This window comes from Acaromyces ingoldii (genome assembly GCF_003144295.1).
Source record: "Acaromyces ingoldii strain MCA 4198 unplaced genomic scaffold FA10scaffold_2, whole genome shotgun sequence".
NCBI classification, from domain to species: Eukaryota; Fungi; Basidiomycota; class Exobasidiomycetes; order Exobasidiales; family Cryptobasidiaceae; genus Acaromyces; species Acaromyces ingoldii.
The window spans coordinates 2823788-2839271 of record NW_020290248.1 but is presented as its reverse complement, the minus strand read 5'-3'; the positions used below and the strand labels follow the sequence as shown (position 1 = coordinate 2839271).

At 58.2% G+C, this 15484-nt stretch overlaps 5 protein-coding genes across 5 annotated transcripts; 4 read left to right on the top strand and 1 right to left on the bottom strand.

Moving 5' to 3' along the window:
• Positions 1-407: 407 nt before the first annotated feature.
• FA10DRAFT_250506 (hypothetical protein) lies at positions 408-7436 on the top strand (the record flags this gene model as incomplete). Its single annotated transcript, XM_025519566.1, has 4 exons — positions 408-946; positions 1012-1801; positions 1870-5873; positions 7038-7436. Exons 1-4 carry the CDS (start codon positions 704-706, stop codon positions 7434-7436), a joined length of 5436 nt encoding a protein of 1811 aa, XP_025379397.1. The 5' UTR covers positions 408-703.
• Positions 7437-7790: 354 nt separating this feature from the next.
• FA10DRAFT_278807 (hypothetical protein) lies at positions 7791-9560 on the top strand. Its single transcript, XM_025523490.1, has 8 exons — positions 7791-8296; positions 8363-8460; positions 8530-8538; positions 8598-8690; positions 8750-8848; positions 8905-9233; positions 9294-9377; positions 9447-9560. Exons 1-8 carry the CDS (start codon positions 7831-7833, stop codon positions 9499-9501), a joined length of 1233 nt encoding a protein of 410 aa, XP_025379396.1. The 5' UTR covers positions 7791-7830; the 3' UTR covers positions 9502-9560.
• A 218-nt stretch (positions 9561-9778) lies between these two features.
• Positions 9779-11014, bottom strand: FA10DRAFT_292971 (putative extracellular polygalacturonase; the record flags this gene model as incomplete). The annotated part of the gene is made up of 3 exons (XM_025524410.1): positions 9779-10419; positions 10487-10582; positions 10660-11014. 3 exons carry the CDS (start codon positions 11012-11014, stop codon positions 9779-9781), a joined length of 1092 nt encoding a protein of 363 aa, XP_025379395.1.
• A 1615-nt stretch (positions 11015-12629) lies between these two features.
• FA10DRAFT_292969 (putative pectinesterase precursor) lies at positions 12630-13644 on the top strand (the record flags this gene model as incomplete). The annotated part of the gene is made up of 1 exon (XM_025524409.1): positions 12630-13644. One exon carries the CDS (start codon positions 12630-12632, stop codon positions 13623-13625), a length of 996 nt encoding a protein of 331 aa, XP_025379394.1. The 3' UTR covers positions 13626-13644.
• Positions 13645-14234: 590 nt separating this feature from the next.
• FA10DRAFT_300716 (pectin lyase-like protein) lies at positions 14235-15453 on the top strand (the record flags this gene model as incomplete). Its single annotated transcript, XM_025524883.1, has 2 exons — positions 14235-15281; positions 15353-15453. The coding sequence occupies 2 exons, from the start codon at positions 14235-14237 to the stop codon at positions 15401-15403; spliced, it is 1098 nt and encodes a 365-aa protein (XP_025379393.1). The 3' UTR covers positions 15404-15453.
• Positions 15454-15484: the final 31 nt, after the last annotated feature.

Sequence of the window (15484 nt, the reverse complement as noted above, 5' to 3'; positions counted from 1 at the left end):
GACATCTTGGTTGCTTGCCGGTACAAATAAGGTAGAGTCTTCTATAGCTTGCAAGGCTTCGAGCTGCGGGACCGAAAAGGCTGCTCTGTGTCCGCATGGCTTACAATGATATTCGATCTGAAGAGTCGTCCACAAATCCCCTAAGCTTATCCTTGGAAGCCATCTCAATGTTCTTCAAGAAAAACAAACATGCTCAAGACATCTCCTTCGCAACAAGGCTCTCGAACTGCGACAGACAAGAGTGTGATTCATGGTGAGCCGCGCACACGTGACCGCGTCCGTCTCTCGACGCGACCCCCTCTCCGTGAGGAAACTGGACCGTGCGCCCGGGCATCTGGGCAGTCTTGCTTTAATTGTCGCTTTGTTTAGGGGTCGCTGCAAAGCAACCAAGCTAGGGCCAGGGGAATAGGCATTCTTGCTTCTCACTTCTCTTGGTCTCTATTTTTTCTCTCGAACGAACGCACATTACGGGGCGGCAATCACGCACGCACGCACGCACACAGCGCAGCGCACCGCATCGCTCGCCGGTTTCGCCCAGCACTACTACTAGCAACTGCTGCGTCGAGCTCACAAAGGGCGCAGATCAGCTGAGCCGTCTCTCGTCTGGACGAGACACTCGTTGGAACTCCCGTGACACGCGCGGAGTCACCCGAAGCAAGCAAGCAAGCAACGTCGTTGCAGCGAGAGGGGAGCGGTCAAGGAGATGGCCAACGTCGTTCGCACCAAGTCGACCCGCCCTGGCGATGGGTCCGCCGCTCCAGGGCCCTCTCGGCTCGGCGCTCTGCCTCGCCCAGGGGGTGCGGCGGCTGACGCAGCGGCAGCCGCCGAGTTCGCCAGCAAAAAGTACGTGTGGATCCCCGACAAAGACAGCGGGTACCTCTCCGCGTGGGTCGTGCGGGAAGAGGAGGGTGGCGACGTCAGCGTGTGCAGTCTGAGCGATGGCCAGGTGAGTCTTGCCTTTCTTCTCCTTGGAAAGGAAACCTGGCTGACCGGAGGAGACGGCGCCTACAGATGCGCAAGGTGGCCACCGATGACCTCAGCAAGATGAACCCGCCCAAGTTCGAAAAGGCAGAGGACATCGCCGACCTGACGTTTCTCAATGAAGCTAGCGTCGTGCACAACCTGCGCCAGCGTTACTTCAGCGGCCTCATCTATACCTACTCGGGTCTTTTCCTCGTCGCAGTGAACCCTTACCACCCGCTGCCCATCTACACCGATGCCATCGTGGCCGCATACAAGGGCCGGCGGCGAGAGGAGAACGCGCCTCACGTCTATGCGCTTGCGGACGGCGCCATGCGCAACATGCTCGAGGCCAGGGAGAACCAGAGCCTGCTCATCACGGGCGAGTCGGGTGCAGGAAAGACGGAGAACACCAAAAAGGTCATCCAGTACCTTGCTGCCGTCGCCCTCGATCCAGCCGGCAACAATGGCGCGTCGACGCCAAACGCTAATGGGGCAGGGCCATCGACGCTGACGCGGACACCGAGCTCCCGACACGTCATGGACCAGCTCCGGGGCGTCGAAGGGCTTGCGTCGAAGCGGCTCGGCCTCCTCGAAAGGCAGATCCTCCAGGCCAACCCGATCCTGGAGGCGTTTGGCAATGCGCAGACGATCCGCAACAACAACTCGAGTCGATTCGGCAAGTTTGTCCGCATCGAGTTCACCTCGGGGGGATCCATCGCCGGCGCAAACATCGACTGGTACCTTCTCGAGAAGAGCAGGGTGACAAATCGCAGCGAAAAGGAGCGAAGCTTCCACATCTTCTACCAGCTCTTGCGCGGCGACGACGAGAAGCTCAAGTGTGAGTTGATGTTTCTGTGTTTCGCTGAGAAGAGTATCTCCAACTGATGAACGAGAGCACTCGTGTAGCCAAGCTGCTCCTGACGAGCTCGCCCGACGACTACGGCTACCTCAAGCACTCGCGCAAGCACGTCGAGGGCATTGATGACACCCAGGAGTGGCACGCCCTCCTCGAGGCGCTCACCGTCGTTGGCTTCACGCCAGAGGAGCAGCAGAACCTTTTCCGAGTTGTGGCAGCGATCCTTCAGATCGGAAATATTGAGCTGGCCGACGACCGATCGGAGCAGGCACGCATCACCAACGCCGCGCAGGTGGAAAAGGTGTGCCACGTCCTCGGTCTGCCCGAGCAGGAGCTGTCCAAGGCCCTTCTGCGGCCACGGGTCAAGGCTGGCCGAGAGTGGGTGACCCAGTCCAGGACAAGACGGCAGGTCATCGACGAGATGGCAGCCCTGTGCAAGACGCTGTACGAAAAGACTTTCTCCCACATCGTCGAGCGCATCAACCGCGCTCTCGACCGGCCCACCAGCAAGAGCACCTTTATTGGCGTGCTCGACATTGCTGGTTTTGAGATCTTTGAGACCAATTCGTTTGAGCAGCTCTGCATCAACTACACCAACGAGAAGCTCCAGCAGTTCTTCAACCACCACATGTTCGTCCTCGAGCAGGAAGAGTACGCGAGAGAAAACATCGAGTGGGACTTTGTCAACTTCGGCCTCGACCTGCAGCCCACCATCGACCTGATCGAATCGACGAGCCCGATTGGCATTCTGTCGTGCCTCGACGAGGAGTGCATCATGCCCAAGGCGACTGACCTCACCTTTACCGAGAAGCTCGACCGCCAGTGGTCCACCAACAAGGACGGTACTGCAAAGGACACGGCTGGCGAGGAGCTGGCACGGGAGCGCGGCGTCGCCCATGGCTCGACAAAGTATGCGCCCACACGCTTTGCCCAAGGCTTCACCATCAAGCACTATGCCGGTGATGTCGAGTATCGCACCGATGGCTGGCTCGACAAGAACAAAGACCCGCTCAACGACAACCTGACCCGCGTCATGTCCGAGTCTACCGACCGCTTCGTCGCCGGCCTCTTTGCCGAGTATGCCGTCGACGACGACGCCGGAGCTGTTGGTGGCCCCGGCACAGTGGCGCCGCCAAAGCGGAGGATCAAGCGGGGCGCATTCAGGACAGTGGGACAGCGACACAAGGAGCAGCTCACCTCGCTCATGTCGCAGCTCGGCTCGACGCAGCCCCACTTTGTGCGCTGCATCGTGCCCAACCCGGACAAGAAGCCGGGCAAGATGGACGTGCCCCTCGTCCTCGAGCAGCTGCGGTGCAATGGTGTCCTCGAGGGCATCCGAATCGCTCGTCTGGGCTACCCCAACAGGCTTCCCTTTACCGAGTTTAGGAATCGCTACGAGGTCCTCACACCGGGCATCATTCCCAAGGGCTACATGGACGGACGCAAGGCGTGCCAGCGCATGGTTGAGGCCCTCGAGATGGACCGTGCCTCGTTCAAGGTCGGCCTGACCAAGATCTTCTTCAAGGCTGGCATTCTCGCTGAGCTCGAAGAGAAGCGAGATGCGCACCTGTACGACATCTTTGCGCGCTTCCAGGGCGCCTGCCGCATGTTCACAGCCCGGCGCCAGATGAAAAAGATCCTCAACCGGGCTTCTGCTGTGCGGACGATCCAGCGCAACGCCAGGCTCTACGTCCAGCTGCGCGAGTGGCCCTGGTGGCAGCTGTACAGCAAGGTGCGGCCGCTGCTCAAGGCTACGCGCCACGACGAGGAGCTCAAGCGAAAGCAGCTCGAGCTCGCCATGGTCACGGAGCGTGCAGAGCGGGACCAAAAGGAGCGCGAGGCCCTCGAGGCGCTGCGCTTCAAGCTCGAAAATGACAAGAAAAAGGTCGAGTCGGAGCTCGAGTCGGAGCGTGCCCTCCTCGTCGACAAGGATCAGCTCCTGGCGCGGTCAAAGGAGCGCGAGTCGGCCCTGGAAGAGGACCTGGCTGCGATGCAGGCCGATGTCGACCAGCTCGACAACCAGCTCGAGCGTGCGATTGCTGGTCAGCGAGCCGCCGAGCAGGCTCGTGACGAGCTCAAAGTCGCCTTTGACGCCGCGGCAGAGCACCTCATCCGGCTCGAGGCCGAGCAGCAGCAGTGGCAGACAAAGGAGACGACGCTCATGGCCAATGTGGGCCAGCACACCGACGAGCTCGACCGGCTCAAGGCCGAGAAGCAGGCGCTGTCCTCGGAAAAGTCGGAGCTGAACCTCAAGCTGCGGGAAAAGGAGCAAGACCTCGAACGGTCCCAGAAGAGGCTCTCAGCGGCTGTGGCAGAGGTCGAGAACAAGCTCAAGCAGGAGATCAAGGCGCGAGAGGCTGACAAGTCTCGTCTGGCCGAGATTGAGGACAGGAGCCGGCAGTCGTCGCATCAGCTCTCGGAGCTTGCCAGGGCTTCGACTGAGCACGAGGAGAAGCTCAAGAAGAAGGAGGCAGAGGTCGCTGCTGCCGCTGCTGCCGCTGCTTCAGCGACCAAGGAGCGCGACTCGATGACGAAGCAGATCAGCACACTCCAGGTCCGCGTCGAGACACTCCTGGGCGACCTCCGATCGGCCCGGAGCGAGGGTCATCGCAACGTCGAGGCGAACGCGCAGCTGCAGAAGGAGCTCGACGAGACGCGCAAGCTCATGGAGGCAAAGAGCTCCGAGGACTCGAAGCAGAAGGAGGTGCAGAGGATGAAGGAGCAGGAGCTCCAGTCGCTCCGCCAGCAGATGACAGCACTGCAGTCGGACCTGCAAAAGGCGAAGCACTCGTCGTTGGAAGAGTTCAACTCGCTCAAGGTCCAGGCGGACGCATCCAAGAAGCAGCACGAAGACCTGTCGCGAAGCCATGCTGAGCTCAAGTCGAAGCTGAGTGCGAACGAGCGAAGGATGGTGGAGCTGCAGGCTGCGACTACGGCTGCCGAGATGGCCAAGCGAGCGGCCGAGGGTGAGCTCACCACGCTTCGAGAGCGTATGAGCGGCGCAGAAAAGTCCGTTCTCGAGGCGAAGAGCGCAAAGGACGCGACAGAGAAGCAGCTAGCCGCGGCCAATGCCAAGTTCCAGGATCTCGAAGACGCTCACCTGGAGCTTGAACGAGGCCAGTCTGCCTGGAAGCTGAAGCATGACCAGGCGACGATGGAACTTTCTGCTGAGTCCAAGAGGCGCGAGCTCCTCGAGAGCGCTGCGAGACAGCACGAGAGGACGGCACAGACGCTCACTCAGCAACACGGCGTCAAGGACAAGGAACTGGCGCGCCTCAAGGAGGAGCTGGCCGAGACGCAGGCGGAGCTGAAGAAGACGCAGAGCATGACGAACAAGACAATCGTCGAGCACGTCCATGTCCTCGAAGAAGCCAAGAAGTACACGGACCGGCAGCTGGCAGACGCACAGGCCAAGCTGCAGGAGCTTGCGCACTACACCAAGACGCTGGAGAAGAGCAAGGCGAGGCTGGCAAACGAGAACGAAGACCTCGGGAGGGAGAACCAGCGGCTGCAGCACGAGTCGCGCTCGGCGGGACGCGACATCACGTCGATGGCCAATGTCGCACCGACGGGCCACCACGACTCTAAGGCGATGAAGTCGCTCGAGGCGAAGGTGTCGGAGTTGCAGACGTCGCTGAGGGACGCCAGGCGGGAAAGGGACGAGGCGCAGTCGAACGCGCGCCGCAAGGACCTGCAGCTCGACGAGACGCTCTCGCGCACGAGGCAGCAGTTCGAGACCCGCATCGTCGAGCTCGAGAGGGAGCTGCGGGGCAGCCAGAATGCTCGCAGCACCACGTTCCAAAACCTGCAGGAGCTCGTCGAGAAGTCTGCCGAGCGGAGCGGGGGCGCGGACGACCTCAATTTCCGCAGGAGGCTTCTTGAAGAGCTCCGAGCGGGCAACGATGAGCTCGAGGTGGACATTGCTCAGAAGGCTGACATGCTCCGGAGTCACAAGGTCAACGGCAACGCGTCTACGCCATCGTCAAAGAGGGACAGCAAGCCCCTTTACACCTTTGGCAACATTGCTCCTAGTGGGCGGGGCCTGGGTAGCAACGTGGCCGCCAAGCGTGCATCGCTGGACCCCGCCTCCCCTACTAATAACACCAATGGTTTCCACCCGGCAGACGCCTCCAGCAAAAAGGCAGTCGAGCTCCAGAAGCAGCTCGATGCGCTCGAGGTGCAGTTCCAGACGGGCATGCGCGTGCGGCAGCATCTTGAGGCGACGCTGCGCGATGTCATGGCCGACATGGAGACGCAAGGCGGCCAACGCTTCTCGCTCGATGCGGCCCGGCGCAAGCTCTCGCTGGAGAACCAGCGGCTGCAGGCGCTGCTCGTCGATGAGGAAGAGGCACGCAAGAGTGCCGAGCTGGCCCTGCTCAGCGGCGAGGCGTCGATGCGAAAAGACTTTTCGAACCGGCTCGCCAAGCTGTCGGGCCCTTCGCGCGACGACGAGATGCGCAGGGCACTGATTGCCGAGCAGAGGACTGCGACGGCTGAGCTGGCACGGATGCAGGAGTCGGTCGCCTCGATGCGCAGGTCCAACACCAACCTCGAGAATGCCCTGGCAGAGACGCGGCAGCGCCTGGAGCGAGAGTCGATTGCCAAGAACGAGGAGCTGGGCGAGAAGCGCCGGCTGCAGACTGCGCTGCAGGAGCTCCAGATCAACTCGGCCTCGTCCTCGCACACCGTCGCCGAGGCAAAGGATGCCGCGCAGCACTACAAGGCCAAGGCGGAAGAGTACCGGTCGCAGATTGACAATCTGTCGATGGAGAGGCTCAAGGCGCAAAAAGCAGAGTCGCTGGCCAAACTCAGCCTTTCGGACAGCGAGAGGGCGCTGGCGGACAGCGTGCGGGAGAGGAAGGCGTGCGAGGAAATCATCGAGGACCTCGAGAGCCAGCTAAGGGAGGCCAGCCTCCGGCTCCGGCAGGGCGGCCAGGACTGGAACGAGGTCGAGGCGATGCGGAGGCGCATGGCCGACGAGTTCGACGCGGAGCGTGGCCGGTACCGCTCCGACCTTGCGCAGCGAGAGGAGCTCATCGAGAGCTCCCGCAGACGGTTCCAGCAGGAACTCGACGCCGTTGCGGCCGAAATCGACGCGCATCGGTCCGCGGTGGCGCAGCTGCGCGAAGAGAACCGGAATCTGCGCGTGGCCCAGGAGGAGCTCGAGATGCAGCTCGATGATGGTGCTCACTCGATGGGCGGCTGGCAGAAGGAGAAGAACCTGCTCGAGGCGCGCATCGGAGATCTGCAGAAGGCCTACCAGGACTCGCTGAGCGCGCAGAGAGAGGGGCAGGCGCAGTCGATGGCCTTGCTCGAGCAGATCAGGGACCAGCGTGTGGCGCTGGACGAGTCCGAGATGAAGTACAGTCAGCTTCAGGCTCAGTACAACAGCGTCGTCAACGAGGCCGGCGCAGACGAGGATGTGATCAACTCGCTGGAGAGGGCCGTGGAGCGGTACCGGACGCAGGCGCAGATGCACTTTGAAAACTGGAAGCAGAGTACCGAGGAGCTCCAAACGCAGACGAAGCAGCTTCGGTCACAGGCCACGCTCCGCAGGCCAGGGTCGATCCCGCCAGAGAGTGTTGGCAGCCCGTCGAGGATGAGCTTCCGGTCCTAAGGTTTCTTTCACCCCTTTTTCGCGATGACATGTGTACACAATCTCTCTTTTGTTTATTCTTTCTCCTGTTCTTCCTTGCTTTTCTCTCAAACGACGTCTCGCTCTCGGTCCCAGCCCTAGTACCTCGATCTTATACAGTTTCTTGCACTTTCCGGTGATGAATCGTAATGAAGAAAACGGCCCAGCCTCTCTCTCTACTACTATGTGCGCTTTCTGTGCTTGCCAGTCAAAAGTAACTTTTGGCACTAAAGCCGGACTGACTCCTTCCCCCAATGCGCGATCTGGCCCGTGCGGCTATTTGACGTAAGCGTCTTTATAGCCATGTCCGGACGTCTCTTCTTCTCTCCACGCGCCCAAAGTGGGGAGAGCAGCAGAGAGCACGGAGAGGAGGGCCATGGTGTCGACGAGGCCACGGAGGAGCGCGACGGCCACGAGTGCCGGCACGCCAAAGAGCTCGCCCCGGTCCGCAAACGGCACGCCGCGATCGACGGGCCGAGCGACACCGACCAAGGCGAAGACCAAGGCGGCGCCGACGCCGACGCGCTCGGAGCGCAAGAGGCGCGCGTCGCCGGCGATCATATACAAGGACGACCTGGAATCGGAGGAGGAGGAGACGCCATCGGTGGACGAGGACGATAGCGAGGACGAATACAGGGACGAGGAGGGCGGCAAGGGGGGCGACGAGGAGGAAGAGGACGACGAAGAGGACGAGGAGGAAGAGGAGGACGAGGACGAGGAAGCTGAGGACGACAACGAAGAGCAAAAGACCAAGTCAAAGGCAAAACCACAAAAGAGGCGGAAGACGGACGATGATGGGATGACAGAAGTCATTGAAGTCGTCTCTGCGCCCAGGGAAAAGTGTGAGTTCCGCCGAGCCTGAGGGGATGAGTGCATGGCCCGTGCTGATGCAGGGAAGAATACATCAGTGCCCAAGGGCAGGGTGTCGACGCATCTCGTGGGGTTTTTGAAGAACCTGCAGGATCCTGCCAAGAATGACCGGGACTGGTTCGCGAGGCACAAGAATGTGAGTGCAATTCCGTGGCCGGGAAAGACGACTTGCTTGATGACTGACGTGAGGTAATGGTATGGACAGATCTACGATGTAAGCAGACACTCAGAAGACCCATGAACGAGAACGAATACTGACTCGCTTTATACCAGTACATTCACGCCAATTGGCTCCAGTTCGTCGAAGCGGCAAACGAAGAGTTTATGGAGCATGTCGATGATACGATCCCGTGGCTTCCACCCAAGGTCAGTCAGCCTTTGGTCCTTCCTACGAGCCTGACTCTGATGTTGAGGGTACTGGACAGGACCTAATTGAAAGGATTTATCGCGACGTCCGCTTTTCAAATGACAAGACGCCATACAAGACACATCTCTCCATGTGCCTCTCTCGCAATGGTCGGAAAGTGAGTCTAGCCTCCCTCTTGCTTCTCTTCAATCGTCCGACGCAGACCTCCTCCAGGGCAACTTTGCAAAATACTACCTCTCCGTGTCACCGGGGAAGTCGAGCCTGAACGCTGGCTTCTATGAGCCCTCAAAGGAGGAGCTTCAGACGATCCGCAATCACATCTTGACCAACTCGGCACATGGCTTGGCGCTCCGCGGGCTTGTGGAAGACAAGCAATTCTGCAAGTACTTTGGCAGCCCACCGAAAAAGGGCGCAAAGCCCGGGGGCACAAGAGCGTCACTCTGGAACTCGTTTGATGAGCTCAAAAAGGCACCGAAGGGCTACCCCTCGGACCACGACGATATCGCGTGGTTGCGCTTGAAACACTTCACTGTGTCGCACAAGTAAGAGACGGGCTTCTTCTCCTTGCGATCTACCGGACACTGAAAGCTATCACTGGGCAGATTCAAAGATGAAGATGTGGTGAGCGAAGACTTCATGTCAAAGCTCTTGGACGTCGCAAGAGCTGCCAAGCCGCTCGTAGACTTGTGAGTTCGCTCGTTGCTATCTCGGTAACGATGGCGGTCAATCCAGAAACTGACCGCGCAGTCGTACAGAATGAACGAAATATTCCACGGCGCTGACCCTGAACCAAATACTGAGGTTGAATAGTTGTGAATCATTGCGTTTTCGGAATCGCAATCTGCCGTCAGGCCGATGTGCAAGGAGGCATTCTAATTGCAGCGAAGTCTGAGGATCTGACAGAGTCGAGCAAGTAAACCTAGCACTTGCAATAAGTGTGGTGAAGCTAGGGGGTAGGTCCATGAGGGGGCGTGAGGAGCGAAAAGGCTGGCACCACAAGGACTTGACACTGCCAAGGAGAAAGAGGGACTTGAATGCGAAAGAATCATTCGAGGCAGTTGGTCAATAATCTGCTCTCCATCGCCTCTCAGCAAAATCCTGAAGGAGGGATGTTTTGACAAGCACTTGTCCGAGTGCCACCAAAGATTTTTATACGGCCCCAGTCCCAGCCCCTGCAGGCTCCAACGGCACAGACGATGTAGATCTGCGTGGCACGCGCCGTCACGGTTCCTGTTACGTCCCAAATATGGAGGCCACTGATGGGGACGCCTCCTGTGGGCCGCCCGCTAGGGGTTCCGCCATGGTAGTCCTGCTCAATGGCGATGCCGTACTGATAGATGTTGGTCAAATGGACGTTGGTGAAGTGCACGTTGTTGACAAAGCCCGTCGCACCGACGATAGTTTTGACCCTCACGCCGTTCTCGGAATTGATAACGTATGAATCACTGACATAGACGCCATTGACCGTATTAACGGACCGCCCTCCGACGGACCCAACCGAGATGCCATGACCACCCGAGCATGTGTTGCCCCTAAAGTATATATCCGAGCCGGAATTGACGGCCAAGCAGTCGTCCTGATTTACCACGTTGGAGTTGGAAATGGTGACGTTGGTGCTCGAGCCGACGTCAAAGCCGTCAGTGTTTAGTGCACCTTGTTTGAACCCGGCCGTGTTATCGATGGTTATGTGGTCGACGAAGAGACGATGGCAGTCAAAGATTGAGAAGACTGTCAGGTTTCTCGATCAGCAACAATCTAGAAAGAGTAGAAGCGAAGAGGGGCCGGCTTGTCTCACCTTGGGCTGGAGTATTTATGATATTGAGCCAGGTGATCTTGGCATCGTGCATCTGGTAGGCAGAGAATGTTGTGGGTTTCTTCTTGCCGAAGTCGCCTGATCATTTGATCATCTCCCAGTGAGCTTACTGTCTCGAATTACATTGGGAAAGGAGACGGAAGTCAACATCTAACCTTTATAGTCCCACCAGCCCGCTCCGCCGGCATTGATAACATGGCCCCGAGCGCCGGTCACGGTGATAGGGCCACTAGCGTAGATGAGTGGTCCCCCCCATACCTGGTAACCGAACGTGGTCTTGCCAGCAAACGTGATGGTGGTGCCTGCACTGACTTTGGACAGATCGAGCGTGTTGCCGGCAGGGACGAACATGTCCTGGAGAATGATCGAAGTACAGGGGCCCTTGTTGGCGGCTGTGAAGACGTGGTACGAGGTAAAGGTGCAGATAGCTCCCGAGACCATCAAGAAGACACAGTTTGAAAGGGCGAAAGCAAGCGCAATCGGTAGCCGAAGGTGGGTGATGGGTCGCATGGTGCTACTGCTTTTCGTTGTGTGTCCATTCTCGTCCCCGACAGCGTCTTATATACCTTTTTCCTCCTGCCAAGCTTCATGCGGTACTCCGCGGTGGAGAGGGACCTCTTAGCCACCCGGCACCTTCCTGCTGAAGGAGAAGTATTAAGGATGGTACCCAAAAGATCAGTACACTTCCGCATCTTCCCAGGAACACTTTCCGTACCAGAAACACGGTATGTGCTGTAAGCTAGTGCCGATCTACTGCGTGCTGTACCAGAGACTCGTGCGACGAGGTAACGTTGCTTGCGAAAAGCGGCAGCGGTTGGCCATGGTGGTGGCGCGCTTGCGCGTACTCCGCCCGTTCCTGAAGAGCGGGGGACAGGAGCGTACGGTGGATACATGCTCAACCCAGACTTTCAAACAGCAAACATGGTTGCTTGTAAGTCTCAAGAGAGTCTCAGCCAGGGTAGTGAGGCTCGCACGACTTGCAACGCACTGCTCGAAGTGCAGAACCCTAGGTTGTTCAAATGATCACAGACCGATATAAGCGTGCAGCATTGCCATCCACAGCCCTGTTGAGAATTGTTGCACTCAAACAAGACTTGGGGACCTTTTGTTCCTGGAAGACTGAGTCCAAAGCCAACATGTTGTCCGCTCTAGTGCTCAAAGTCCTGGGGAGCTGCTCGTGGAATGCCGCGATCACTACTTTTTCTCTCACACACCGATAAGAGCCGGCTCTCTCTGCTTGATGTAGCAGCGGTTATTTTCGGCTGAGCGGCCCGTCACTTCCGAGAAGAAGAGGAACTTTCAAGCTTGTACTGGGAGAGAAGTCGTGGTAGAAAAAGAGAGCAACCTTTGACATGAAATCTTTTCCCCTCTTATCCTCTCGCCCCGGCCCCTACCCTGAAGATAAGGAGGAAAAGAAAAGGAGCAGGAAGAGAAAATCCGACACGCCGTTATTTAGACAGTAGTCCGCTCTTTTCTTGAGCTAGCTGACGACCAGGCAATAAAGCTCTTTGTACTCTCTCGTTGACGTACTGGCCTATCATCGAGACAGACAGCCCCTTTTCGACAAGACACACAAGGAGGAAGCCATGGTGATGTACAGGAAGGTGCTGCACCTGTGCAGAACAGGAAGCGGGTCTCGAATTTCTACCTATATTTCAATGACAGCGGTGCTGCGAGTCCAAGGTGCGTGGAAGAGGCCGCTGGCAGCAGCGAACGATCGCAATCTGCAGGCAACACTGGAAAAGTTGATGTCGTCGACACTTGTCCGATTCTCGTGAGCTGGTCTTGTTCGAGTCTTGCTCGCTGATCATGTGCTGGCCCTAAAAATAACAAGAGACCACAAAAGCGGAGGAGACACAAAAAGCGAGCAAGCGGAGCATTCAGAGTCGGTGGAATGGGCACCGGAGGTGAGTGTGTAGGAAAAGCGGCGGTCACAATGGCAGCGGAGGTAGCGGAGAGACAAAGCCGTCGCGGGAGGTCCGAGTCATCTATTGCTTTTATGATGATTAAACCAGGAGTCCGACTGTATAAGAGGACGGCACTCTCGCTGTATTCTTTCTCGTCTCTTCATCACTCTCTTTCCACACCCTCTTCGCTTTCTACAGCGAGACACACACTTGCGAGCATGAAGGTGCCAGGTATCTCCCTTCTCGTCTTCCTTGCGTGCACTGCTTCCATCAGTGCCCTCTCAACGTTGCCTTCGGGCACCCTCGTGGTGAGCAAATCGCCCAGTCCAGGGCAGTACGAATCGATCATGAAAGCTGTCAAAGCATTGTCAACAACAAGCACCGCCAAGCAGACAATTTACATCAAAAAAGGCGAATACAAAGAACAAGTCGTCATTCCGCTCCTTCGCTCACCGCTCTCCATCTACGGAGAGACGAGCACGCCGCTGACGTACAAAGGCAACACGGTCAACATCAAGCACAGCGCTGGTCAGTCCGACGGGTTTAATAACGATCAGACGGGCACGCTTCGCGTCTTGACGCCAAACTTTTCCCTCTACAACGTCAACGTATACAATCAGAAGGGCAAAGGAACTCAAGCCGTCGCCTTGAGCGCTCAAAAGGAGAACCAGGGCTACTACGGCGTCTCCATTATCGGCTACCAGGACACGCTCCTGGCTCAGAAGGGTGCTCAGTTCTACGCCAAGAGCTACATCGAAGGCGCCGTTGATTTCATGTTCGGCGACGCCAGGGCTGTGTTCTACGACTGCGATATTGGCGTTTCGGCCGGCGGAGGTTACGTCCTTGCCAACGGACGCAACACTTCTGACCTGACATCCTTGTTCCTCGTCGACAAGTGCCGCATTCATGCCGCCGAGAAGCATTCGGTCGAAGAGAAAACCGTGTATCTTGGTCGTCCTTGGGGAACCCACTCGACGGCCCTCGTGCAGAGAACAGACCTTGGCAAAATCATCAACCCCAAGGGCTGGAGTGAGTGGAGCAAGACCGATCAGCACACGGACAACGCCATACTGGCCGAGCTTGACAACACAGGCGAAGGCGCTTCGGGCGAGAGGGCTTCTTTTGCCAAGAAGCTTAGATCATATGTGCCCTTTGAGACTGTACTGGGTCCTTCTTATAGGGACTGGGTAGACAGCGCTTACGTCGCCAGCTAGATGGGAGCAGACACGGCCATGCTCTTGTAGCATTCCTCTACTTCTTCCTTCTACTCCATACTATCATCACATCTTGCCTGTCTCCTTGCGCCAACGATCGCAATACACATTCGTGACAGGCAAATTGTGAGACGCAGCACCTGAAGCGTGGACGAGCGCGCGGGCGGGCAGGCGGGCCGTCCTCACTACTACTTTTGACACTTTTGTCCCGAAGAGTGGCGGTGGGCGGAGCCACAAAAATAAATCGGAATTCATTGGCAGGTTTCTTTTCTCCGATTTGGCACTTCACAGAACAGAACAGGACATTGCCGCCCGCGCCGCGGTATTCAGGCCTTGGACCGCACCGACAGCTCTCCCTCTGCCTTTCGGAGCTGATGATACAAGCAGGACTCAGCCGCCGCATGTGATGCTTGCCCTAGCGTAGTACGGTAGTAATATGAACATAGACCGCTTCCTCTCCTGTCCTTGACGCGGGGGAAAGGAAGACGCAAAGACGTGGGGGAAAGAAAGGAGGCCGCTTCGCGGTGAGGAGCGCGGCGTTGACCCCTCTTTTGTGGGACCACTCCTTTACTCCTTTTCTTGGACCGCACACCTCCCCATCTACCAGCTATGAAGTTCTTGGTCACGGCAATCGCAGCCAGTTTCATTGCCGCCCTTGCCGCGGTCAGGTGCGCCGCCGGCCAAGCCCAAGGTACAGCGACGACAAAGACGTGCGTCGTACCGTCACACAACGACTCCAAGACCGACGACAGCGACTCGATCCTGTCGGCCTTGCGGAGCTGCAACAATGGCGTGGGCGGCCGCGTCCTCTTCTCGCCCGACGTTACCTATACGGTCGCGAAGGCCATGGACCTGACTTTTCTAAGGGACATTCACGTCGAGATTGCCGGCACAATTCTCTTCACCGACGACACCGACTACTGGCAGGCCAATGCCTTTCCGCTGGGATTCCAGAATGCCACGTCCTTTTTCAAACTTGGCGGCTCGGGCGTCGAGGTGTCTGGCGGCGGCACGCTGGACGGCAACGGGCAGGTGTGGTACGACCTGTACGCGCGCGACATTTACGCAAAGCGGCCCGTTCTCGTCGCCCTCGATGGCTTGCACAACTCGACCATTCGCGATCTCCACCTGGTCAACAGCCCCTTTTGGTTCCACCTCGTGGCCAACAGCACTGACATCACTTTTTCCGGCATCACCATCGACGTCGCGTCGACGTCGTCGAACCCGGCCAAGAACGGGGACGGGTGGGACACGTACCGGAGCTCGCACATCACCATTCGGGATTCCCAGATCCACAACTCGGACGACTGCGTGAGCTTCAAGCCCAACTCGACATTCATCACGGTCAAAAACCTCGTCTGCGTGGGTTCTCACGGTGTCTCGGTCGGCTCGCTGGGCCAGTACCCGGGCGAGACGGACATCGTTGAGCACATCTACGTGCACAACGTGACCATGATTGACACGACGTATGGCGCCAGGATCAAGACGTGGCCCGGCCTCGCGTCCGAGCTCAGCGGCGAGCTGCAGGGCGGCGGCGGACTGGGACGGGTGCACAACATTACCTACAAATCAATGCACGTCCACAATGTCACCTCCCTCGTCCTCATCGACCAGTGCTACGGCCAGAGCAACGCGACGCTCTGCGAGGAGAACCCGGTGAGCACTCACCGCTGGCCTCGCACAAGCCCAGGCCTTGCTGACGCGCTCCATGACCTCCTCGTGGAAAGTCCAACATCACCATCTCTGGCATCAACGTGAGCAATGTGTTGCCCTTTTGATGCTCTGCTCCATGACGGGGCGCCCACCCCTCCCCACCCCAACGAGCTAGTTCCATGGTCATGTTCTATTTTACCCCGCGC